The sequence below is a fragment of the Marmota marmota genome, unplaced genomic scaffold, assembly GCF_001458135.2.
Source record: "Marmota marmota marmota unplaced genomic scaffold, marMar, whole genome shotgun sequence".
In the NCBI taxonomy this organism is placed as follows: Eukaryota; Metazoa; Chordata; class Mammalia; order Rodentia; family Sciuridae; genus Marmota; species Marmota marmota.
In genome coordinates this window covers 54,196,123-54,222,710 of record NW_026000026.1, presented here as the reverse complement: position 1 = coordinate 54,222,710, position 26,588 = coordinate 54,196,123, and the positions used below count along the sequence as shown (strand labels likewise).

Sequence of the window (26,588 nt, the reverse complement as noted above, 5' to 3'; positions counted from 1 at the left end):
TGGAAGATCAATCTGTACAGGAATGAAACAAATCCATGAGAATATTCTCTCAAAACTCATGAATATTCAGTGGCAGGAAAAAATTGTATCCATTGCAGCTGAACTTATGTGCTTCCTTTTATCCGGTGATAAGAACTGAAAAACAACACAATGGGTTTGCCTTTTTGCCTTGATTGACAATGAGTTTCTGAGGTAAATTTAAATCTAACTTATTCCTGGAGGCTGAGATGAAAGAGACAGGTTTAGGGACCAACTGGCTTGTCCAAGGTCCATATACTGACTGTGACTATCTCTTGACATCAAAATCAATAACCTATGAGATCTCTTCTCCTTTGCTCTTGTTCTAATTGATCTAGCTTTAATCCCCAAAATTATTATCAATGAAGTATTTCAAAACACACAGAAAGTAATATATCGTAAGTCTAACCGAAATTTAAATTGCTGGTAATATTTGTCATATTGCCTTCAGATCTCCCCTTAATAAAAATGAATATAACTAACTATAGCTTACTCTCTTCTCTTTGCTTCTCACCAAAGACAATCATTACACTGAAGTTGATGTGAATATGTCCTTACTTCTATATTTTTAATATATATATATATATATATATATATATATATANTTTTTTTTTTTTTTTCACATTAGATGCATATAGTTTTATTCTATGTATATTTTAAGTTTATATAAATTATACTGTGCCTATCCTTCTGAGACTGTTCTTACTTGACATTGATAAATATGTAGCTAGGGTTTATTTTTAGCTTCTCTCTCTGGTAAGAAAAAAAAAAAAAGATCCATAGTTCATCTGATACTGGGTTGATGGACAGTTTAGTTTCTAAATTTTTTTCTGTTGAAGACAGTGCTTCAGTGAATATGCTTGCAAATACATCCCTGCCTGTGTGTGAGACATTCTTCAGGTATATATCTGAAGAGGGATTGCTCCAGGTTTCATTAGCTATTACCAAACTGTATTCAGGGAGGGTGTTCTTTATTGGGAATCCTTCTGATTCCTAATTAGAGGATGATTTCTTCAGTTTTGGAAAATTCTTAGTCATTATTTCTTCAAGTATTGCTTCTTTAGTTTTTTCTTTAATCTCTTCTTATAGAATGGCTATTAAAACATATTTTGGATCTTCTCATTTTATTCTTTATGTGTATTTGCCTTCCTTATGTTTTCCTCTCTCTCTTTTTTAGTTGTAGATGAACAAAATACCTTAATTTTATTTATTTATTTTATGTGATGCTGAGGAGCAAACCCAGTACCTTACATATGCTAGGCAAGTGCTCTTCCACTGAGCCACAACCCCAGCCTTCTTTGTCTCTTTTTGATACATCCTTAGTAATTATGCCTAAAATGCTCTTTCATTTAGTGTATTTTTAAAGTTTTTATTTGTTCTTTTTAGTAATCATGAAAATAGAATATATTTTGATATATCCTACATACATGGAGTATAATTTCCCATTTTTGTGGTTGCACATGATGTGGAGTTACACTGGTCATATATTCATATAAGAACATAGGAAAATTACATTGACTCACTCTACTGTCTTTCCTATTTAGTCAGTGTATTTTAATTTTAAAACATTACATTTATCATTTCTACAAGTTCTATTTGGTGTTGTACCTAAAATTTCTGCTTCTTTTATCTTTTTAATGGATCCTTTACAAGTTTATTCATTTTTTTTAAAAAAAGTCTTTAATCCTTCTGAACATATTTATTTAGGAATGGTCTTTTACATGGTTGTTGTTTGAAATATTAGGGGGAATGCTAATTTTTCTAACTATGGTGATTTATATTATATCATATATTAGATAATTTACTTATGTTTTATAACTTAATTTTAACTGAAGCATCTTCTCCAACAGAGGTTTTTTTGTTTTTTGTTTTGTTTTTAATAAAAATCCCTTCTGTATTTACTGGTGGAACCAACCATCCCTTTAGAGGAATTTTGCTTTGTTTCCAAGGGTGTCAGCAATCTGGGAGCAAGCTTTATTCTTTTTTCAGCTTAGGTTTTCCTGCTGAAAGGGTAAATTCAGATCCCTTTGTAAGGTCTTAATCTCTCATGTTGAGAGCCACAGCCGAAGGGGCCCCAGCAAACTTCCAGCTGCGGCTGATGATTGGCTCACAGCGGCCCCAGCAACATCTAGCTGATTGGCTCCTCTGCGGTGATGCTCATTGGGCTGTTTCCCTGCCCTTTCAGACCACGGAGCTGCTCATTGGGGGACTTTTTTGGCTCCGCCCACGTGACCCAGCCAATCGGCCTCAAGAGCAGGAGGATTGTGGGAGGTGGAGAGAAGCTTGTGTGGGAGAGAGAGGCTTGTGGAAAGCCAGTGGTGGCAGTTGAGGCTCTGAGGGTTTTTCCTGAGAGGCTGTTTTGTTTGGCGTGTGTGGTTCTAAAAATAAAGTTAGTTTCTTTTGACAAGTGGCTCCTGATTGTGCCCAGCCAGACTGCGGCATCTCATAGGAGAATTCCAGTCCCAGGTGGAGAACTCTGTTTTGAGTCTCAAGTTCACTGAAATTGAAGCTCCGAAAAGGCCCAATTTTCATTTCATCTCCAGTCTTTGTATTAGAACTCAGGCACCCAATCATTATCTCAGGGTCCAATAACATCCCAGAGTTTCTGAAGTATAAACTCATACACTTGCTTCTCTGGCTTTTAGTTCCATCTTTGTTCTTGGCACAGGGAACTTCTCTTTCTTTTTTTGTAAAATCATTCTTATGCTAAATATTTTGAGTTTCATTTTATATGGAATTTCTCAGTGTTTTTGTGCAAGTGGTTCTCAGTCTGCCATGCTGATGGAATCAGATGGCCTTTAGCTTTACTTAATACTTCCTTCACAAGTTTTAATATAAGATGGTTAAATTTCTTTGGGGAAGTAAGAGAAATATGACTTAACTTTTTTATTCATTCAACAATATTTGTTGAAAACATGACATGTAAAATCACTAGTTTTGGTTCTAGGGATTCAGAGACCTTTCTTGCTTGCTCTGTGGACTGTGGGGCCGGTAGGTAAAATAGAAAACAATGTCAGTGAGGTTTAGTAATAAGCATATGATTAAAGGGTGCCAAGTATACAAAGGAAGTGTAAAGAAGAGTCCTATGATTCCGGAGTGGTCAGTGTAGGCTTTCTAGAAGATTTGGTATTCTGAAACTTGAAGGAAGAAGAATTTGCAGGTGAAGAAGTAAGTGAATCATTCCAAGAAGAAAACAGTATATATTAAGGTACTGAGGTAACTGAGAATATGACTTATTTGGAAAACAAATAATTCTATATGGCTGGAGTAAGACAACAAAAGACAATCCTTGGTCAGAGGTTTCAGAGTCCTTGAGAGCTGGGAATGAGGAAGAAGCTTCACTTGAATGATATGTGGTAGTTTGGGTAGAGAAGCAGAATTTCCATTAAGAGGAAACTAAGTTGTAGCAAGGAAGAAAATAACATGTCAAATTTGAAAGGCTCACTGAGGATAAAAATAGAAGTATGAATATGAATAGAGTGGCCCAGAGAGTCAAAGATACAACAGAGAAACATATGAGATATGAGAAGTGGCAGAAAGCAACGGATTGCTCTGTGGATGAAGTGTCTCCATGGTACCAGACTATGCTGTGAGGTGAATGTCACAGTGTGAAGAAGCTACGTGACATAGAGTTCAACTTATCCAGAGTAGGTTCCAGCATGAATTCCTTTAAGAATTCCTAGGCTGCCTGCATCAAGGTGGAGCTTGGTGTTATAGGAAATTAAAAAGAAGAGCTGGAATTGCTTTCTATGCAAAGAGTGGTATTTGTGAATGCATGGGGGATAACATTTTATGAAAACTTGCTTGTAGGAAGGTACATGGCCTAATAACTCATCTGAAAGTATGTTCTAAAGATCTTCTTCAAGTGATCTGTCTAGTCACTGGTCTGAGGGTGATGCATTCACACCTAGAACAACTTAAATGTTTCTACCAGTACTGTCTTATAGATCACTTTCCTTAAGAACATGGAAATAAAGAGGCATTTTTATTAGAATACTGACAATAATCAGAATAGTGTTTTAGCCTTTTGACATAGGGAAATCTGAGATGATGCATATAGTAATGGTCTCCTCAAGATAATCAGAGAATGGACTCTGTCCCAAGACTCCCTCAACAATCTACCTGGGCCTTTCTGCTTGGATGTTCAGATCTAGACCATGTCCCATATTTCTTAGTATATTGAAGTATGTGCCAAACATGAGCTCCCCCCAAATTTAATTGACACAAGTGACCTAAAGAGATTCCAATGGCCTGTTATAACATGAGCACAGAGAATTGGGGTCAGGCTTCTCCTCTGACCATCTAGTTGAAAGAGGCTTTCCTTTGTGAATGCTGAGTCAGGTTGCTCCTCAAACCTCTTCAGGTTCTGCAGGGCTGAGACTGCAGTAATAGAACAGCAGCTAGCCTGTGAGGCCTCAGAAATGGAAAAAAACTGAGCAGAGAATTCCCTGGAGGTTTCCAGCATCCCCAGCACCTATATTTACAGAATGGTACATCTGCCCAGCTTTAAGAACTGCCTGGCTGAGTGAAGCCTGCAGCTGCTTTCCCTGCAGTGACCTAGATAATCAGCTTTAATGCTGACTTTAGCCAAGACACATCAGCTCCCAGACATAGTTGTTGATTCTGGCAGACCAATGCAGGGCCACAGGACCAGGAGCTCTTCCTGTGACAGAGTTATCTCTATAAAGCCATCTGAGATGACTGTTTTTATTTTGTGTAGGCATTGTAGAGTGGTATAAGGTATGATAAGGGCAAAAGTGAAGCAAACCCTCAGCCTTCACAATGCCTGGCAGTTCATTTCATCCCAGTGAATTGGTGATTTCTTTTCAGGATGGAGGTTAGAAGTTTATATATGAAAGAAAAATAAACCTCTTAAATGGTTCTACTAGTACTGTCTCATAGATCACTTTCCTGAAGAACATGAAGATAAATAAGTACTTTCATTAGTACGCTGACAATAACTAAAGTAGTCTTTCTCATCACTGACATTCCAAGGTAGATTCCAGTTTGGGATATTTCTAAATCATACAAATATTAGGAACTTCTGTGCATCCTTAATGGGACTGCCATGAGTCTAACTTGGCTAGTATGATTCAGACCTGGGAAAAAAGATATTTCCTAGAAAGTAGGACCTCTCTAAGTGTACCAAGAAGTTGGGACATTTGACCTTTACAGGACCACCTGATTAAAAGCATGCTCAAAAACAAGGTTCCACAGGGTGTTAATACTGAGCTAAACAAAGTCAAACAGCTTTCTTCACTGTGAACTGCTAGGAGTCTTGCCTGTGTTCTTGGGTGTTCTGAGGTCGCTAAACAAAGACATGAGCATGAAGCTTTTGCAACTTAATAGGAAACATCCCTGCCCCCATACTTTATCTATTAACAGCAGTCAGTGTTCTTGCAATGTTTGTTGGTAAATAATCAAGCTAGAGTTTCTCTATACCTCTCCTTGTATTGCTCATCAAGGTGATTTTGGACACAATCTAAGTCAGGCCTGGTAATTCTCCAACCTTTAGATCATGTATATGTGGATCTTTATTTTCTTTATTTTTTCAACTTTCTTGTAATTTATGTCATTATTAGTAAAAAACCAAAAACGAACACAGATACTTCTTTTATGAAATGAGGCAGTCAAAATTATATGGGAGAAGTTTATAGGTTGAAAATATTTTAATATATACAATTTTTTAAACATATATGCCTATTGTATATGTTAATATTCCCAAATAAGAAGAAGGGGAAGAGGAGGAGGAGGAGGACCACAACAATGACATATGTACATAACATTGATACTAAGATATTTTTAATTCACATATGCAAATAAATGAAATTAATATAACATGGTTAAGAGAAAAAAATTTAAATAAGCCAAGACAATTTAAATAAAGATTCCCATTTACCAAATTTCTCTTTTTTATTTATCTCAGTTTTGACCATATACTATTCCTACTAAAAGCAAGCCAAAATGAAACAGGATGGTTTATAATATGAAAAATATGTACTGCAAGTCATAAAATTGAAAAATGGCTACTTGCCAGTAGCCACATAAATTTTGGAGGAAATACATTTTCTACATGAATGATTTGTTGCAGAAATAGAAAGTATTTGTTAAAAGCAATAAAATAGTGGAAAAAAATGACCCTTAGGCAATACACAGATAAATTATTCAGAAGCATAACATATATTGTTTTCATCATTTATTTTGAAACTAATCAATTTTAATTACTTATAAAGTGAAAGACTGAATCTGAGAAAGATGTAGCAAAACAGAGAGAAAGAGTAATTTCTCATGCAGACCCACTTTTACTTAATTGTATATGGCCTACTGTCAAATATGGACAGCATTCATATGAATCTTCACACTGTGAAGAAGCCTTTTGTAGGGGTGTGTCTATTTTTCTTTCTCCTGAAAAGTTTGCTCTCTACTTGTATGCTTGTCTCCTTATACAGTCTTACTGTCAGATTCAGAGGCATTCTGTCATTTTGGTTCTTCCAGCAAGAAGGAAAAAGCAACTCCTACTTCATTTCCTGGAAACTTTACTGAAGCTAGGAACTCTGGGAAATTTTCCAAGTTGACTTATACAGGGAGTCATACCTACCCCTATATCTAGGAGTTAGTATGGCCTGAAGAGAAAGGAAGAAGAAAGGAAACAGGCTCTCTGCAATACTCTCAGCTAATAGGCAGATGGTATTCTTGGTTTCAGCATTCCACAAACCACATAAGAGGGAGGCAAGAAGACTGTGATAAACAATTTTATTCTTCATTTAGTAATGGCAGCAGTAAGCAAAAACTTACTATATAAACACTATAACAGGATGCAAAGTTCACTTATATTTTAATTGTTTCATTTGTAAAAAATATCATATGCTCTTTCAATTTAACTAAAAAAAAAACACAGAAAACAAAGAATTTAATCTCTGAACCTGTGTTACCCTTTCATAGATTTGTTGATAAAATGAGGCAGTGCAAGTAAAGCTGTAGGATAAACCTGGTACATAAGTGTTCTGTAAATGTTATGACTACAAAGCTATATGACTAAATCATAAAAGCTATCAAAATTTTGTTACACTTCTGTCCAGATTTTTTCTATGCAAAGTTGTTTATTTTATCATAAAAATATTAGACATGATTCTTGAACTTTTAAATTGAAATATGGAGAATAAATGCAAATCACTATGCATACAGCTCAATGCATTTTCATAAACTGAACACAACCTACAGTTCAAGTCACCCATAACCACCTCCCACCAAAATCGCATACTGCCTTCCAGTCACTAATCTCACTCTTGCTGGGAATACCCATTTTCTTGACACCTAACCTTACAGATTAATTCGGCTTATTTTTGTTTGGAATTGAATAATTTCTTAGGCTTATGATTTTGATCTTAACTCTTTCCCATCTCTTAAGGTACTAATAATATTAATCATGTCTACCAAGCCCCTTATTGCTATTCATATATAGGTATCCTGCTAAGCACTTTATAAGCATTTTCTTATTTCACAGCAAACCCATGAGATAAATATTAGCTATGACAATAGAGTCCCTTTCCACTCTTCATAAGCAGTAAATTCCAAGGCAATACAACTGTGTTGGCAACACAGCTTAATGATCAGATGAAGGGTTCAGACCCTGGAATGGGATTCCTGGCTTAAATCTAACTTTACTACTTGCCAACTATATTACCTATTTCTCTTTTTTCTTTTTGTGGAATAATAATAATAATAATAACAACAAAACAACTTTGTAGGATTGTTTCAAGAATTAAAGAGAACATTTATGAAGCACATAGTTCATTTTTTTAAAGACCTATTTGCTTTCATGTTTTTTATTAATTATTTTAATTGGGTATATTTGACAGCAGAATGCATTTTGATTCATTGTACACAATTGAAGCAAAACTTTTCATTTCTCTGGTTGTACACAAAAGTGTCACATCATAGGTGCAGTCTTACATGTACCTAGAGTAATAATGTCCATCTCATTCCACCATCTTTCCTGCCCCCATACCCTCTCCCTTCCCCTCCTTCCCCTTTGCCCAATCAGAGTTCCTCCATTTTTCCCATGCCCCTCCCTTCCCCCCATTTTGGATCAGCATCCACTAATCGCAGAGATCATTCGGTCTTTGGCTTTTTGAGACTGGCTTACTTCGCTTTCAATGCTATAAATAACTTTTTAACAAACATGGTACACACTGTTCTTTTGAGTTTGTGTGCATTTTCTACTGTGAATTTACATGATTTTATTAGCCACAGTCTGTACCATTTGGGAGTTCATCGAAACCACTGAGTGGCTTGGCTGTTGCTTCGGAGGAACATGGCTAACTGCCACCTCACTGCTGAGCGGGAAGGGAATGTTTTCATTTCATAGCCTGCTCAAGGCCACAGAGGTGGCCTGTTAGATAATATAGTTCCCATAAACTGAATATGTTATACTGATATGTTTAAAGTAGGGACATCTAGTACCAGAAACTAGAAAAAACTGAGAGGCAAATTCATTACTGGCTGGCATAACCTTCGAAATAGCAAGCTGGATATAACAGAGGGTTTCCTGAAGCTTAATGACCATCTAAAGTCAATGCTGGCCTTTAGCAGTCTCATGATTAACATATCCAAGCAGATCATTAATCTCCGGGAAATGCTTAGTATTTTGATTGCTGTTTGCTTCATTGAGGTTGTGAATAATTTAGTAAGGACTGATTACATAAATTTGAACAAAGAAAAGACTGTTTTTTTTTTTTTTCAAATATGCACAGCAGCACCTCCTAGTGAGCACAGTTTATAATCATAAAAGGTTTAAAGAATTTCAAAAAATGCAAGATTATAGATTTGTCATAGGTTTTGATTAGTAGAAAGTATTTTCTTGTTAAATGTTAAAAAAAAAACAAACTATATATTTTCAAAATGTGGAAAGAAGTCCAGATAGTTGCAATGTAGATGACTTTTTTAAAAATAAAAATTTAAATTCTCATTCTGTAATAACATAGTAAAATAGAACACTGAAACATTGGAAATTTTTGTTTTAATAAGAATATCTTTTCTATTTTTGCAGGTCAGAAAGGGTTCTTTGTGTGATATCGTTTCCTTTCCAGCAAAGACTGCTTTAACTAGCATAATATATGCTTCATATGCAGCACTAATTTATTTGGTAAGTTCTATTGGAATCTAGAAATAAATATAACTTATTTTAAGCAATGTTAAAGATAATACTATACAATTGTGTGCTGTATGATGTTATCTTTAATGATACTATTCACAAACTAAGGTACCATTCTCTTGTAACACAAAATAATTTCATGTTTGATACTTTCTGAGGAGCCAAATGATCTAACAAAAATCAATTTTCTTTAATAACTAAAATTATTTTCAGAAAGTTTATTACTGTTGGAAGGCTTTTGGTCAAGACATTTTAGTTTTTGCTTTCATTTAGCTACATTTGTTCCATTTATTATATCCTATGATAGCTGCAGTTCAGCATTCATCATTTTTGGGTCTATGAATTTGGAGAATACAAATATTAGCATATAATATATTGATGACAAGTGCTGTACATGACAAAAATATTGAAGATTTTATAAGGGCTTTATTTTCTGTTAATCAATAGCCATTTATATTTTACTTTAAAAACACTTCTAACATAGAAAGAGAAAAGTGCACAGCTTGATGAATTATCACAAAATCTATTAATCTATGCAGTAATCAGGTAAAGAAGCAAAACATTACCATCATTCTAGAAATCTCTTTCTTTTACACTTAAAATCATTACCCTTTAAAAAATTTTTTTTTTAGTTGTAGATGAATACAATACCTTTGTTTTATTTATTTTTATGTGGTGCTGAGGATGGAACCCAGTGCCTCACACATGCTAGGCAAGCACATTACCACTGAGCCACAACTCCAGCCCCTTCATTACCCTTTTCTATAAAGGCAACCACTACCATGATAGTTCAGCTTTTAAACTGTATGTAAATGAAATAATATAGCTTATAATCTTTTGTGTTTGTCTTCTTTTGCTCAGCATCATTGTGAGATTCATTTGTTGTCTGTAGCAATAGTTTGTTCATTGTCATTGCCATGTAGTATTCCCTCTATCATCATTATTTTACCACTTCAACTGCTGATGATGAGCATTTGGAGTATTTCCACTTTGGACTATTATGACTAAGATTACTATAAATATTATTGTACATATATTTTGGTGAAATTTTTAGGTCATTGAGTATGCATGTGTTTATCTCTAGTAGGTAATGCAAAACAGTTTTCCAAAATAGTTTGTAGCAATTTACACTAATGCTAGCACATTATAAAAATCCTAGTTACTCTAGATTACCACAGACACTTGGTATTGTCAATATTTTCCATTTCAGCCATTTCTGTGGGTATGTAGTATTATGTTCATTGTGATTTTAATTTTCATTTCAATGATTTGCATTCATTAAATGGATATTTAGATATCCTCCTTTGTGCATTTCTGTTAAAGTCTCCTTTTCTATTGAGAGATATCAAATTTTTAAAATTATTCATTTGTACTTTAAAAATATATTATAGGAGAAAGTCCTCTTGAGATTATATATGGGCAAATTTCTGTTTTTATCCTGTGACTTGCTTTTTCACTCTCTTACCACTCATTTTCTTCATTTTAATGTAGTTCAATTTATTAATGTTTACCTTTTTGCTAAGAGCTTTTTATCCTAATTAGAGAATCTCAACTTATACCCAAGGCCACAAAAATATTCTCCTGTTGTAGTCTAGAAAATATATTATTTTGCCTTCCACTTTTAGATTTATAATCCATGTGAAATTGGTTTGAGAAAAGGGCCAAATATTTTCCTCCATGAGTATCAAACTGATTTACCTCAATTTCTCAGAAAACAAAAGTCTTTTTTCTATTGTCCTAGAAGAACCCCCACCCCTTTTTAAAAAATCATGAATCAAGTGTATTTTTATGTAGGTCTGTTTATAATTGGCCTGTTTGTCTATTTTTGCACCAATTTAGCACTATATTACAGAGCCTTATACGATGTCTTGATAACTGGTAGAATAAGTCCTTCTCCTAATACTGGAACATATGTATCTATTTATTTTGATCTTTAATTTCTCATAATCAATTTATGTTTTGCTGGAATTCTTACATATTTTTATATCAAAACAAATGATATTAATCTTTCCCCCACAATCTATAAATTTATACCTGTCCCAATTAAAATCCAAGCAATTGTGTGTGTATAAGTTGATTCTAAAATACTTAGGGAAATGCAAAAGGCTAAGAATATCTAAACCAGCTGCACCCCAGTGGTGCATGACAGTAATCCCAGCTACTAGGGAGGCTAATGTAGGAAGACTGCAAATCCAAGGCCAACCTGGGCAACTTTGCGAGACCCTTAAAAAAAAAAAAGTGTTTAAAGGCTGGCAAGGATAGCTCAGTGGTAAAGCACGTACCTAGCAGGCATGAGGTTCAATTCCCAGCACCAAAAAAAAAAAAAAAAAAAAAATCCAAGACATTCTTGAAAAACTACAACTTACTTTTAAACATGTTATTTCATGTTTTTAAAAAAATCTTGAATGTATCAAATATTTTGCAAATGTTTTATGTTTTTGAGAAGTTCTCAATATCTTAAATATGAATCTTGTATAAAATTGGCATCAATTGAATTAAGATGTAAGTACTCTACAAATATAGTAGGATGGATGAGTATAGGAAAATAAAAACTAAACTAAAACCAAAATTAAACTTTAGTTTCTCAAAGCCTGTTTGAAACCATCCCAGTTTGTAACACTATAAATTTTACAAGCAAATAATAAAAATCTCTTAGTGAACTGTTAATTGATTAGATAAGCATCCAAGACCTGAAAGAGGCCAAGGTTGGAATTATGGTTTTAAAAATAAATAACACATGTATTGGAGATTAATACCACATGAGTGGAACCATGCCACGTGCAAAGAATGCAGTCAACAGAAATGTGGAAAATAGCAACATTTAAGGTGAACTAAGAAGGAATTTATCTATGGAGGAGACAAAAAAGCAACACTCAGAAAAGCAGGAAGAGAATCAGGAAAAATGGTGTCAAGGAAATAAAGAGACTCAGGAAGGTGTGAATGGTTATCAAATACAAGCAGAAAAGATCAAGTAAAAGAAAGATTTGAAAAGTATATCAGGTCTAGTATTTAAGATGCTAAGCTTAATCGTTTTGAGAACTAGTTCAGTGACATGTTGGGATAAGAAAGACAGAAATAAACAGGTTTTAGAGTGAATAGGAGATGATAAAATGGAAACCAAGAACATCAACTGGTTTGACTGAGAAAGTTATATAGCAGTCAAGAGAGAGACAGGGCTGCAGGGAATTCCAATTTTAGGATGCAAGATTATTCATGAGTATTGTAGGGGAAGAGCCAGTCAAGAGTGATAGGTTGCACATAAAATCCCAGCAGCTCAGGAGGCTGAAGAAGGAGGATCATGAGTTCAAAACCAGCCTCAGCAACTTCAGGGCACTAAGCAACCCAGTGAGAACCCATCTCTAAATAAAATACAAAATAGGGCTGGAGAGGTGGCTGAGTGGTCGAGTGCCCCTGAGTGAAATCCCCGGTACTAGAAAAAAAAAAGAGTGACAGGTTGAAGAGAAAAGGAACAACCGACAGAGAAATTGGTAGGGTACAGGTTAAAACAAAGAAAGGCATACTGACCTCAATCAAAACTCTTAATTTTCTGAGACTGGAGTAAAGTTCCTTAAAATGGGCATAGATATAATTTGTAGATGATGAAAGAGGGAATATCAAATAAGAGAGAACTTTACAATAATTTTTTTTCACAATACAGCATAGTAAATGATCATATTGGGTTATGTGGATGAGATTATGTGTGGTTAGAAGTGATAGGTTTGAAAGTTTCTAGCTCTGGGTTTGGGCACATTCAAAATGCAAGTACCAAAAAATATAAAAATATGTTACTGACATTTAATCATCTTAATTAGAAGTCTGTAGTTAGTTAGGCAGTTCCTAATTTTGTATAGTGGGATCTACAATGCCATCAAGAAACCAGGTGCTTTGGTCTGAATGTGTCCTCTGCAAATCTGTATGTTAACCCCCAAGGTGTGACTATTAGTAGGTGGGATCTTTGTGAAATTATTAGGCATCATGAATGGGATTAGTGCCCTTATATTATAAAAAGTTCCTGAGAGTTGTCTTTTTCTCTTCTACCATATATACACAGTTAAAAGACACCATCTATGAACAAAGCAGGCCCTCACGAGACAGAATCTGCCTGCCATCACCTTGACCTTGGGCTTTCTAATCTCCAGAACTGATAAATAATCCTATTGTTTATAAGATACCAGTTTATAATATTTTTGTGATAGCAATATGAACAGATTAAGACATCTGGGTCTTTCCACCTTTTTCTCTAAAAACTGTTTTTAGTCCTTAGGTTTGTTACCTCATGCTCAGGCATCACCTCAATATCAGTGTCTGAAGCTGGAAGGGGAAGATATAGGCAAAAGACAAAGATCTTTCTCTTTAGGTAGGAGGAAAAACTTCCAAATACCCTTCCTGACCTCTTTCCCAGCAGACATATCATTTTATTTCATTGGCCACACGCTAACTTGGAGAAGTGTGGAAAAGCTGTGCTCCTGTGTTCTATGAGAGGCAGGCAGGCAAGCAGGCAGGATCCAGCTGAAGTTCTTCAAAGCCTGAGTCTCTCAGCCCTTTTGCTACTACCTCTTTTTTTTCTTTTTTTTTTTTTTATTAGTTGCTCAAAACATTACAGTGATCTTGACATATCATACATTTGATTCAAATGGGGTATGAATTCTTATTTTTCCACGTGTACAGATTGCAGTATCACATTGGTTATACAGCCACGTTTATAAATACTGCCATACTAGTGTCTGTTGTATTATGCTACCCTTCCTATCCCCACCTTCCCTCCCATCACCTCTCTCTACCCAATCTACTGTGACACATTTCTCTCTGCTACTGCTACTACCTCTTCAAGAAAACCTTTTGTGTTTATGCTCCGTTATTCCATCTTGAAGCATTTCTTTTGTATAATAAACTAGTTTAAGTTCATGTTTCATAGAAATTTCTATTCTCTTTGCTTGCCTTAACTACTTGACATCATCATCATCATCATTTTCATTGTTAGAAAACTCACGGGGGAAATCTAGTGAATATCCTTCTTAGAGACTCTAATTTTTAAAATTGTTTGAGACGCTTCTCCTTGAAGCACTGAATGGCATTTTTTTTTTTAGGTGGAAATTGGGTCATGTGTTTGCTTAGAAATCATCGATTTGCAAGCTTACTAAATTCTTACCAAAATGTTTATGTCCTTCCCATTGTACACACAGGTACAAGCAAAGTCTGGGAGGAAGAAATTAAAACAAAAAGCCTACTTTGAAATGTTTGGGAACAAATTCCATCTCTCAAAAAAATGTTTCATTATATTTAGTCAGAAGAATAAAGAAGTGAAACAGCTAATGAATTGAGGGAAAAAAAAAAGATGTAAAGCACATTTTAACTGAAGCATACTAGGTTTTAAATACTCTTTAGAATTTGGTGTTATGTATTTAGAACAGGGAATCAATGTCCCAATACTTACCATATACCAAGTGCTTCCTGAAAGGAAGTTCTGTTTTATTAGAATATGTAGATTATTTATGCTAAATATTTTATTGCCTTTTTTTTTTTTATCTGTGGTTGTTAGTAGTTTAAAAAGAGACTTCACTTTTCAAAATTTTTGAAAATTATATAGGCAGTCTGCATTAATGCTGTGCTGGAGAAGGTAAAGCACATTTTCCAAGAAGAAGAATCCATAAGGCAAAACACAGAGAGTGAAAATTTTAGAAAAGCCTTTTCAGAGCCTGTGATTTTGGAGCCTGCATTTCCTGAAGGTGAAATCAAAGCAAAACCTTACAGGTCATTGTCGGAGAAGCCAGACAACATTTCAGATCTCCCCAAGCTTCCTGCTAATAAGCAGAGTAATAAGATCCAGGTTTTACATTCGGTGTTTGACCAATCAGCTGAAATAAATGAAGAAATCTAAACACAAACATCACTGCAGAGACCTTGAATTATCTATGAAAATGGCACATTTCATCTGACAAAACTAGGAAGCTAGTTTACATATACCAAATGCTCTGCTCTTAAAAAAAAAAAAAAAAAAAAAAAAAGCTCCAGGGTGAGGATGGGGGATACTACTAAGCAACTGTCATTCTCTAGTATTTATATGGTAGAGAAAATAAAATGAATCTTGATGTATAATAAACATATGAGTATCAGTATTTTTAATGACCAAAAAAATTCTCCTTTTGGTGGGTTAGACTTTATACCAAGGTTTATAATATCAGCATATTTATAATACTTTTATTAAAGATTTGTTTTTGGTGTCTGAGAGGAAAAAAATTCCCTTTTCATGGATAATAAAAGGATATTTATTTTCTATCTGAAAGCTTCACAGTTTGAGTCTACCTACCAATTTTTTAACAAACTTACTTGTAAAGTTATGAAAGACTTCCAATTCACAAATGCCATAAAATATTATTTATAAATCTGATAAGATTTCTGTATATGAAGACCCCCCACACACCTTTTTTTATTTTTTTCTTTTTTAAAGAGATTAGGTTTCACAATGTTGCCTAGGCTGGTCACAGACTCCTGGGTCCAGGAATCCTTTTGTCTCAGCCTCCCAAGTAGCTGGGACTATGGGTGCCAGCCATACTGTACCAGGCAATGTTACCTTTTTTTCTGACATAAATTTAGAACCAGAAACCATTATTGCCATTGACTCCTAAGAACAAATGCTTTTGAAACTGGCCCTGCAAACAAGGGTGATAGTGTTTGCTTGCAGGAGACATTTTGGTTTCTTCTGTGCACTCTTCCCTTACCCCAGTGGGGACTGAATCCATGGGCACTCTACCACTGAGCTATATCTTCAGTTCCCCCATCTTTTATATTTTGAGACAGGGTCTCACTAGATTGTCCAGGCTAGCCTCAGACTTGCCATCCTCCTGGCTCCATCTTCTAAGCAGCTGGGATTACAGGCATGTGCCACCATGCCTGGCTCTTCTGTACATTTTAAATTGTGAACTTGTGATCAAGACCTTAGTGGTCATTCAAGGATTTGCACCTGATATAATAGGCACGGATGAACCCACCTCAGAGATGGCACATTTTCTATACCTGGTGAGTAGCTGCTGTTATAAACAATATTTATAAAAGCCTCAAACTCTCTTGTTAATAACCTGAGAAGTCAATAACAAATGTATTACTTCGTGGTGCCCATATTCCAACAGGAAACATAATAATATATAGCAAAGGGCTATATAATATATATACATACATACATATATACATATATTACTATATATAGTAAGAAGTCTTTTTTACATACCACATTCACTATTTTTACAAATAACCAAGAGGCCAAGTAGGCCCCTTAGAATGTTAAGCATTATATTCGAACTCTTAATTTGAGCTTAAATCATGAAGACTGCCATGCATTGAGACTAGGTTCCATTCTTAACAGTACTGAATTCATAAGATACCCATTACATTCTACAGTGTGTTGCTGAGTTTTGCATAATTGGCATCCAGAGTGTTATTTTTAATACTTATGCTCTGTTATTCCATCTTGAAGCATAATTGGCATGATTGGCATCCAGAGCGTTATTCTAAATAGAATAGCACTGGACATAAATAATGTAGTTAAATCAGGGTGAACCACCTGTTGTGCACACATGCACAAAGTTTTCTAAAATAAAAAACAAAACAAAACAAAAAACTTTTATTTAATCTGAGCACAGTGGTGAATGCCTGTAATCCCAGTGGCTAGGGAGGTTGAGGCAGGATCACAAGTTCAAAGCAAGCCTTAGCAACTTAGTGAGGCCCTAAAAAACTAAGGGAGACCTTGTCTCAAAAAATAAAAAAAGAGATGGAAATGTGACTCAGTGTCCCTAGGTTCAATCCACAATACAAAAAAAAAAAAATTTTGGATGTATTCTGTTGGTAATCCTTAAATCATACAAAATACATGAACTTTGAAACTCTCATAGATATGTGATTTTTAAAGATAAGTAATAATTGTACCTGTGTTGAAAAAAATCATCTTTGGTATGGAAGCAAAGTTATTGTAAAAATATTTCCACACATACACAACACTTTTCATTGTCATATATTTTTATCAGGAAGAACTCCGAATTACTTTGAAGTCTCCAGTGGCATAAAAATCAGAGTCACACTTAAAGGGTTCCTTAGAAAGAGTCACATAAATATTCCCATTATCCACTGTCACTCTATGAATCCTTTGCTTTATTCCTTTGGAGCACCACTTGGGTTTTGCCGATGGATCTTTAGGGTTTTTAGACTGGTATAATCCTTCTCCTGTTGCCAAAGTAATTTTGTATTTATGCCAGGGGCAAACTATACATGGTCGTCCATCAAAATCCTGGGGAAAGAAATAACTGATTTAATAGTCTGGACATTTCAAATGTTCATGATAACCTTGGACTTAGTATAAAATATATGCAGAAAAGCTAAGTTAAAGAACAGGTCAGCTTTTATTCCCCCTCCATTTACAAATTATTCAGCATAAAGCATAACCTAACTGGAGAACAGTCATTAAGTCCTTTTTGCAGTTGATTAGAAACCCAGTGTGTTAGAGCTCTATCAGAAGATGACTTGCTCAGGCAAATTATACCAAGACTGCAGCATTTTTATCTGTCAATGTCATCTCTACAGAAGTGGGGGAAAGGCTTCCAGCACTTCTGAAGGAACTTTCAGTAGCTGCTGGAAGAACTGTAAGTTCCAGATATGAATTCAGGAGGAGTTATTAAAAGCAGGAGTGCAAATGTTAATTGAAAAGCAATTTGTGATTCCAACTTTGTAACTGTGTCTTAGTGAGGTTCTTCTCAAACTTGAAGGAGAATGGGAATCATCTGGGTCTTGTTTAAATGCAGTGCTGTTTAAGTTCAGAAAGCGTACAGCATTGGTGCAATATTCTCCATGCCAATATTCTCCAAGACTTCTGGGCTGTGGATCACACTTTGGATAGCAAGGTCTTAAAGCTCTCATTATGAACTGAACTGGGGGAAATTCTGACATTATGATAAGTAGGTGCTTACATTTTTCCTCTACACAAAATTTAGAAATACTGATTTTTTTCCCCCTCATAGCACCGTCAGCAAACACATTTTCATAATTTAAACATACATATGTCCTTTAACATGAGGACAGGTATAAACCAGGTGGATATCAAGTTAAATTCTGTTTTGTTTGTATTTTTTTCCTCGTGGTACTGAGGATTGAACCGAGGACCTCATGCATGGTAGGCAAGCTCTCTCTCTCTACCACTGGGCTACATCGCCAGGCACCAGGTCGGCATCAAGTGTAGAGACAGTGAAATGCTAAGTTCAGGTTTGTATTTTGTGCCAGTTATAGATAGAGAAGTAGAGAGACAGGGATAGAAGAAATAAGGTGATTAGTTTGGAATACATGGAGGCAAAGGCAATTCCTCCATTATTCTTTAGTTAAGACTTCAAAGTGTAATTTCTTTAAAATTTTTAAGAAATATTATTTTATAAAATATATGCTCATTATAAAAACACACAAAGTATAAAGTAAAAAGTATATATTCTTTTTAATATAAAAATGAAATATCATTAGAAGTACTATTCTAGGACTTATAATTTTATCACTCACAAATACACTGTTTTTTTTTTTTTTTGTTCCTCTGTCCACTTACCAACTGGGTTATTTTAACAAATACACTGTTAATATTCCTCAATACCAGCACATATAGTTCTGCCTCATTAATTTAATGGTCATACGGTATTTCACAGCATGACTGTACTACAATTTACTTAATCAGCTTTCTATTGTTAAAATGTTTAGGTTGACCTCGATGTTTTGTTATAATAAACAATGCTAAAATGAACCTTTCCTATAAAGAGACAAACAATATGCAATTATATTCATAGGATAGATATCTCAGATTATAATTGTTAGGTCAAAGACATGCATAGTTCTTATATTATCTGCAAAATGGTTTTCCTTACATTGTAGGGTTGTGAATACCAAAAATATCTGCAATTACATTAAAGGCCCTGAGATATAATTAAATCCAAATATACATTATTTTTGAATAAAGAATGAAATGGGAGAATGTAAATAGGAAACATCTGAGTTTTTTGAGAATAAATTCTATACATACCTCTATTTCTCCCAAATGTAAAGGTCCTCCTGAATCTGAAAAATAATTGAATATTACATGTAGTCATTTAAAACCCTGAAATTTGATAGTTTTATGACTTATAAACACAATTTGTATAGAAAAAATAAAAATAAAATCTTACGATAACAGCGAATATCCATAGCATGATATTCTCCTCTATGGTAGAAAATGACCACTTCTCTGTCATGGACAACAGCTGTCATTCTTTCAGATTTTTTAATGTCATCTTCTCTGCCAACACAGACAGAAGAATATTCCTTATCTTCAGGATCTTGTACAGACCCATCAGGATCCATGCTAGTTGGGGTGGAGGAGGAAAGAAAGAAAATTGCAAATGGTCTATTTGACTACAACTCACAGAGACATAATAAGAGTCTGGGTTTCTTGACTAATGGGTGCATTTTCCTGTAACTATATGAAAGAAAACACTTAAAAAAATTCTTGATTATAGTTAGTCATTACTTGAGTTAGAGACTCCTTATGTCTGCCAAACTTAGAGAGGGCTCCCCCATTCTAAGGCTAGACTTGTATTAGATTAATTTTAATGCTTAAGATGGAAATTTCAGAACTACTAAGGCATGGATTAAAGATTTATGACTTCTTCACTCCCTATTAATTTCAATTCTAAACAACATCTGGTTACAATCTGCATTGTTTCCAGCCTTCTGCTGAAGGTAGCCTGAAGAGTCTTGAGCCCTTTGACTATGAAGGCTCACTTATTTTTGTCTATAGCACATAGCCACCTCTTCCAGGCACAACCAGAAAACTACTCTAAAATGAGCAGATAGGTATGAATGGAATTCTTTCATTTTCTTACCTTATATAAAAATTGTCATTACTACTTTGGCTTTATTTTGGGTATTCAAAGAGATTCTCCTCAATTAACTTACAGAAGGGAATTTGCAGGTATCATGTATTTTTTTTTCTCAGCACAGATATTCAGTCTATTTATTTGAAAGTGATCCAAAAACCCTTTTATATACTTTGATAATAATATATTCACAGATTATTAATTCCATGTCTAACATTATCGTCAGTGGTTAGGCACCTGAATACATCTGGCATAGAGCAGCTCACTCCACAATGTGGGCAACAGAAAAGGGGCTGCCTATCACATTATGATATAAGACCCTGCAGAACCTGGACCGTTTTCTTGGAACAGACCTACTTCAATTCCTTTATTATGTGACAGAAATTAAAAGTTTATGACAGATGAAAGAAATTAAAGTTTCATATAGCATCTAATCACAACCTACTTTTATCTTTGGAACACTGACAGACAAATTTTTCAATCTATTTAGGAGGAATGTAAGTTTGAAAACAAAAAGCAGGTAAAATTCTCAAGGAGTGGCTATCAATAATAATCTTTATCACAGCAGATTTTTAAAACAAAAAACTTGCAACAGAAGTTCTTCAACTTCTCTTATATAGTTCTCCTTCCTTGTTACAGATAGTCATTCATGATAAATAGTAGAATGTTAGATATTTATCAGTCATGACAAATATTTTCTGAACATCCACTATGTGATTGACACTTCAGGAAATAAGACATAAAAGTTTCTGCCCTCCAAGATAAGTAGAAAGTGCCCCAAGATGGTCACTAATAGAACTTAGTAGTATCAGTGACCAAACTAGTTGGAATTGTTTTATTAAACAAAATTATCTAACTCATGAATTTTACTGTTTAAAAGTCTTACTAAACAGTAAAATTCATGAATTTTATTCTGAACTGTAATGACTTTCAAATAAACTATATAGGTTCTTGCTATCACCTATTATACATGCCTGCACATGCATGATTTTTTTGTGTATTTGTGTGTGTGTGCATCTGGGAAAGGTAGTTTATTCTTCCTTTCACTATAGTTTTCCAAGAATTTTATATTATCACACAACTAGCTACATTAATATTTTTGATAGATGGTGAGACTGATAATAAGTAAATGCATAAACAACTATACATTATAAAAGCCAAGAAGAAAATAAACTGAGTAATATAAGAAAGTAATGGGAAGGTGATTTTGCTAAGAATAGGCAAGAAATATAACCGAGATAATAAATGGTTGAAACCAAATGCAAATGAGTTGAAATGCTAAGAGCTAGTAGAAGAAAATTCTAAACAGAAGGAATGGCAAATACAAAAACCTGAAGAAAAGAAAGGGCATGGTTAATCTGAGGAACAGAAAGGATTCTGGAACATAATGAGCAAGATTGGCATAAAAACACAAGCCAGGTTGTGCAGTGCTGTGTGGGGGCTTTATTCTAAGAGCAATGGGGAGCTACTAAAGGATGTAAAGCATGATCTATTTTTAGACATGATCTATCTTTTTAAAAAAATGCTCTGGGTTCTATGGAGAATGAATTATAGCAGAAGAAGAATAAAAGCATGGGGATATGGGGGTGGACAGAAATTCAGTAGATAAAGGAGAATGGAAGGAAGGAAGGGGGAATAAGAAAGACAGTGGAATCAATCTATTATAACTTTCCTATGTACATATATGAATACACCACAGTGAATCTCACCATCGTGTACACTCACAAGAATGGGATCCTAATTAGAATAGATATATTCCATACTTGTATAATTATATCAAAATGGATTCTACTGTCATGTGTAACTAAAAAGAAACAATAATAATAATTTTAAAAAAGAACTAAAGCATGGAAATGAGAAAGTTACCTTAGTGGACCATGGGAGAGAAGGTGGCTTAGACTAAGGTGTTTCCTTTGTGGGGGAGAAAAAAGTAACAACAATAACAATGGCATAATGAATTACACTAAATGCCAGACTCTATTTTAAGACTTCATTGATTTACTTCTTCAATCCCCCAACATATTACTTTTTTGGTGGTGCTGGGGATTGAACCCGGGGACTTGTGCATGCGAGGCCGGCACTGTACCAACCCCCAACATATTACTTAAAAGGTATTATTTAATTTTACAGTGAGGAAACTGAGGCACAAAGAAGTTGGGCTGATGGAGTGAAGGCGCTAAATAAAAATAAATAGAGATGGTTTCCAAGTTTTAGGTTTATGCAGTGAGGTGAACTGCTGTGCTGGTGACTGTGACTGTGATGGGAAAGACTGAGAAAGAATGGTAATTTTACAGCAAAGGAAAATCAAGCACTTGCTGTTTTTTGTACATACTGAATTTGAGGTGCCTAAGAGACATCTGAGTGGAGATATCTAGGCAGCAAACATAGGAGACTAAAATTGAGGATGACTAAAGAAAGAGAATCTTAGTAGTTTTCTAGTTATAGAGTTCAATGCAACCACTTAGGGAGCACAGATAGGGGAGAAGAAGGTCTAAGAAAATTCCTAAAGCACTTTAACATTTGAACATTTAGAGGTTAAGAGGATAAGAAGCTAAATAGAGGCAGACCACTAAGTGTGTATAATTTTTTGCTAATCAAATTAAATTCCTTCACTGCTTTCTTATCTTTTCTGTATTCTCTTCAAATTGCAAGTAGGTGATAACATGCAGGGGTCATGGAGAGGCAGTTAAGGAGGTAAAAATCTTCTCTAATGCTGGCTACCTCTGTGTGTTAAACAATAAATGATATACATGAAGTAAACATGGGTTTCCTAGGAAATTTACTCCCAAAACTTTGGTTTTCATTAAGAGCTGGGTCTACCCTTTTTTCTTTGTAAATTCACTTAATCCCTATACCACTACTCTCCTAGAAATTAAATACTGGTTAATATTCAAGTAAGGGCTTACATTTAGAATAGAAACACTATAACTCCTTTTCCCAATATTTCTAAAGTTTATCTTCCATTTCACTCTATAATGTCCTTTTGGCCAAATATAGAAATTAAAAGGTCAGGGAAAAAAAATAACCAAGTTCAAGAAATCTCTCAATAGTATTCATAGGGACAGACTCAGGGTTCTGGTTTGATCCAATCCTTAAATCAAAATGATGATTCAGTTTCAGTTCCATTTTAACAATTTAATCATTTTTTAAAGATTGATATGATTTTTTATACCTTTTTATACCCTGTATAACATTTAGCAGCCATTTTTCAAAATTCAAAGTTGAGACATATTCAGCCTTAAAAATGGTATATGTGGGCTGGGGATGTGGCTCAGCGGGTAGAACACTTGCCTAGCATGTACAAGGCCCTGGGTTCGATCCTCAGCACCACATAAAAATAAATAAAATATAAAGATATTGTGTCCGACTACAACTAAAAACTAAATTTTTTTTTTAAAAATGGTGTATGTGTACATTTCCAATCCCCAAATAACTCTTTGGTCATCTTACAAAACCTCACTAGATGTTCATGATAGATATAAGCCTTCTCAAACAAAATATAACTACAATTCTAAAGGTTGTGACAAGTCTAGGTTTTTATTTAATACTTTCATTTTCAGTTCCATTTTAACAATTTAATCATTTTTTAAAGATTGATATGATTTTTTATACCTTTATTTTATTTATTTTTATGTGGTGGGGGGGATGAACCCAGTGCCTCACACATGCTAGGTGAGCGCTCTACCACTGAGCCACAGCCCCAGCTACAAAAATTTAATCATTTAATGGATTAATTTAACCAGAATGGGAAACTACAGAAAGGCCTAGACAACCTGAGAGGAATCCAACCCTGCCTACTACAAGATAAGAAATTACATATGGAAAAGGAAAGGAAGTAAATAAAATGATGTCCCTTGTTATCTGTAGAGACTCAGGTGCTGTTAAACACTAAGACATTTGCTATGAAATGCTCATAGTAAACATAATATACTTGCAACTGGGGTTGTGGCTCAGTGGTAGAGCACTTGCCAAGCTGTGTGAGGCACTGGGTTCAATTCTCAGCACCACATATAAATATATGAATACAATAAAGGTCCATCAACGTCTAAAAAACTTTTTTAAAAACATAATATACTTGTCTATAATTTAATGTATTTATCAAAATTATGGACCTCAAATCAACTTTAAATAAATACCGCAATTTTAAGAAGCTCATCCTTTATAATCAATAATCTCTTCAAATACAGTAATTTGTCATAACTCATAGAAGTTGGCACAATGTACTTTTTTCCTTGATCAACAGGCCATTTAAATTTTATTTAAGTCCAAGGTTAACATCTGACCTATAAACACATATATCCAACTCTTTTAAAGGGGGCACTTGGACCTAGCTTAGAATGGTTCTGAACTATAGATCCAATCCTCTCCCAACAAGAAGTTTATGGAAGTGTCAAGGGGCTGCAGGCTTTTTGCAGAGGATTTTCATGATGGCTTCTCTGTTTATTTAAACCTATACAATGGATTAAAAACGTTACAATGTTAGAAGGAAATGAGCATAAGTCACTTTAAAAGCAAGTTTATAAAACAGAAATTATTACAAGTAAAGTCTCTATGTGAGTGTGTTAGGAGTAAGGTTTAGAAAAAGGGCATAGACCATTGTTTTGAGAGGGGTAGTTCTGAGCCATGTGGAAGACAGATATCCGATGTCATCATTAACTGGGCTCCAAACTGAGGTGGAGAGAGGAGCAGGGGAGGGAGGGCATTTGGGGAAGGGAGGAGAAGAGAGGGAAGAGAGGTGACGGGAAGGGGGAGGAGGAAAGGGAGAAGAGGAGAGAAAGTGCAAGCATATCAGCATGGAGAGGAAGAGGCATGAGTTTAATTCAATGTATAAAGGAAAGTATTACACAAATTAAGTTTAGGAAATTACAGGAGTATCAAATATGTATTCTGGAGTTTGCCCTGTTAATCCTTGCTCTAAGTAACCTAGTTGGTCTGGAGGTATATAGCTCAGTGGTTGAGGATATGCTTAGCATGAATAAGACCCTGGGATCGATCCCAACATGGCAAAAATAAAACAAACCTATAATTAATCTAATTATTGAAAAAAGAATAGAAAAATAATACAAACATTATTCTAAAAATTTATCTCACAATAAAAAAAATATTGTTCTTTAGAAAAGATGATGAGTACCACAAGCATGATTTTCTATATTACTTATGACCATCAGGAGGCTAGAATATTATCTTTCTAAACAGTCACCTGGTTTTACTTGATTTTGGCAGGTACCCAAAATATACAAATTGCTAGGTGGTAGTATTTACCTTCAGAGTTTGGCGTGCAGCCTTTATTATATTTTGTTACAGAACACACAGAGGGGCAGCTATGATAAGAAAAATGAAAAAAGAGACAAATGAAATGAATGAGGAAAAAAGGCTTAGGAAAAAAAAGGCAAAACAATATGAATTTGCAACACATACAACCAACAAAGGATTAAGATGCAGAATATAAACTGGGCAGAGTGGCACATGTAATTCAGTGAGACCCTGTCTCTTAATACAAAAAAGGACTGGGGGCTGTGGCTTAGGGATTGAGTGTCCTTGAGTGTCCCCAGTACCAAAAGATGCTCAAACTCAGAAGGAAAATGCAAAGGAAATGCAAAGCAAAGACACAAATGGGACATTATTTTCCATCCCCCAGAATGGTAAAAATTAAACCAAGTATAAGCAAAAATATTGAGCAACCACTAGTGATGACAAAAATTAATGCTCAGTTTGATACTACCCAGTAAAGCTGAACATATACCTAACCCAATAACCCCACTATAAGTATATGCCAGAGAAATGTGCACAGGCACACCAGGCACAAGAACAACTGTAACAGAGACAAGGAACTCAAAACCCATCAGGAGTAGAAGGAGTAATTTTTATGTTTACTCAATAGAATGCTATAAAGCAGTAAAAATGTATTGCTACATCAATTTAGATTATTTTCAAAAACAACTGCAAATGAAAAAAATTCTTAAATATTTCTAGGTAGACTTCCATTTTTATCAAGTGCAAAAGCAAGCAAAACCAAACAATATATTATTCATAAATAAATGCTTATAGGGCAAATTTGTAAAGAAAAGCAAGGGAGATGACAAACAAAATTTCTTAAATGTTTCAAAATATCTAGTCAGTTCTTATATTTGAAATTACTTTTGGGGGCTGAGGCTATAGCTCAATGACAGAGCACTTGCCTGGCACATGTGAGGCACTAGGTTCAATCCTTAGCACCACATAAAATAAAATAAAATAAAGGCATGCGGTCCATCTACAACTACAAAAAGAAAAAAAATCAAAGAGAAAATGTTAAAAAAATTACTTTTCAATATTTAAATTGTATCCTACTTTATGTCTATGTTGCAAATGACCTAAAACCCAAGCAAAACAGAAGAAAAAGTTGTACTTTATACCCTCATAGAATGTGCTTACACATAGATCATGAATGAACTATTTAAATTTTGTATAGCTTGTGTCAAAACTTATCACTAGAGGAAGAGTAGATGAAGTGTCCCGCCCAGAGAACGGAGTGGTCGGCGTCTCTCAAAGGCACACAGGGG

General features: G+C 34.7%; 2 protein-coding genes across 6 annotated transcripts in view; one reads left to right on the top strand and one right to left on the bottom strand.

Moving 5' to 3' along the window:
• Window positions 1-17,554, top strand: part of Spata9 (spermatogenesis associated 9) — a 30,689-nt gene extending 13,135 nt beyond the window's left edge. Inside the window, exons 4-6 of one of the 2 annotated variants that reach the window (XM_015483742.2) lie at window positions 9,068-9,163; window positions 14,760-14,898; window positions 17,419-17,554. In XM_015483742.2, coding sequence (XP_015339228.1) covers window positions 9,068-9,163; window positions 14,760-14,898; window positions 17,419-17,522 — 339 coding nt within the window. In that variant the 3' untranslated portion in view covers window positions 17,523-17,554. Of the gene's footprint in view, window positions 1-9,067; window positions 9,164-14,759; window positions 15,299-17,418 lie in introns of those variants that run through there. The other variant, XM_015483734.2, reaches the window with a different exon arrangement.
• Rfesd (Rieske Fe-S domain containing) overlaps window positions 17,163-26,588 on the bottom strand; it is a 12,375-nt gene continuing 2,949 nt past the window's right edge. For all 4 annotated transcript variants that reach the window (XM_015483756.2, XM_015483766.2, XM_048811458.1 and 1 more), the window contains 3 exons: window positions 19,357-19,532; window positions 19,215-19,249; window positions 17,163-17,450 (listed from right to left, as the gene is read on the bottom strand). In XM_015483756.2, coding sequence (XP_015339242.1) covers window positions 17,187-17,450; window positions 19,215-19,249; window positions 19,357-19,531 — 474 coding nt within the window. In that variant the 5' untranslated portion in view covers window position 19,532 and the 3' untranslated portion in view covers window positions 17,163-17,186. The remainder of the gene's footprint in view (window positions 17,451-19,214; window positions 19,250-19,356; window positions 19,533-26,588) is intronic.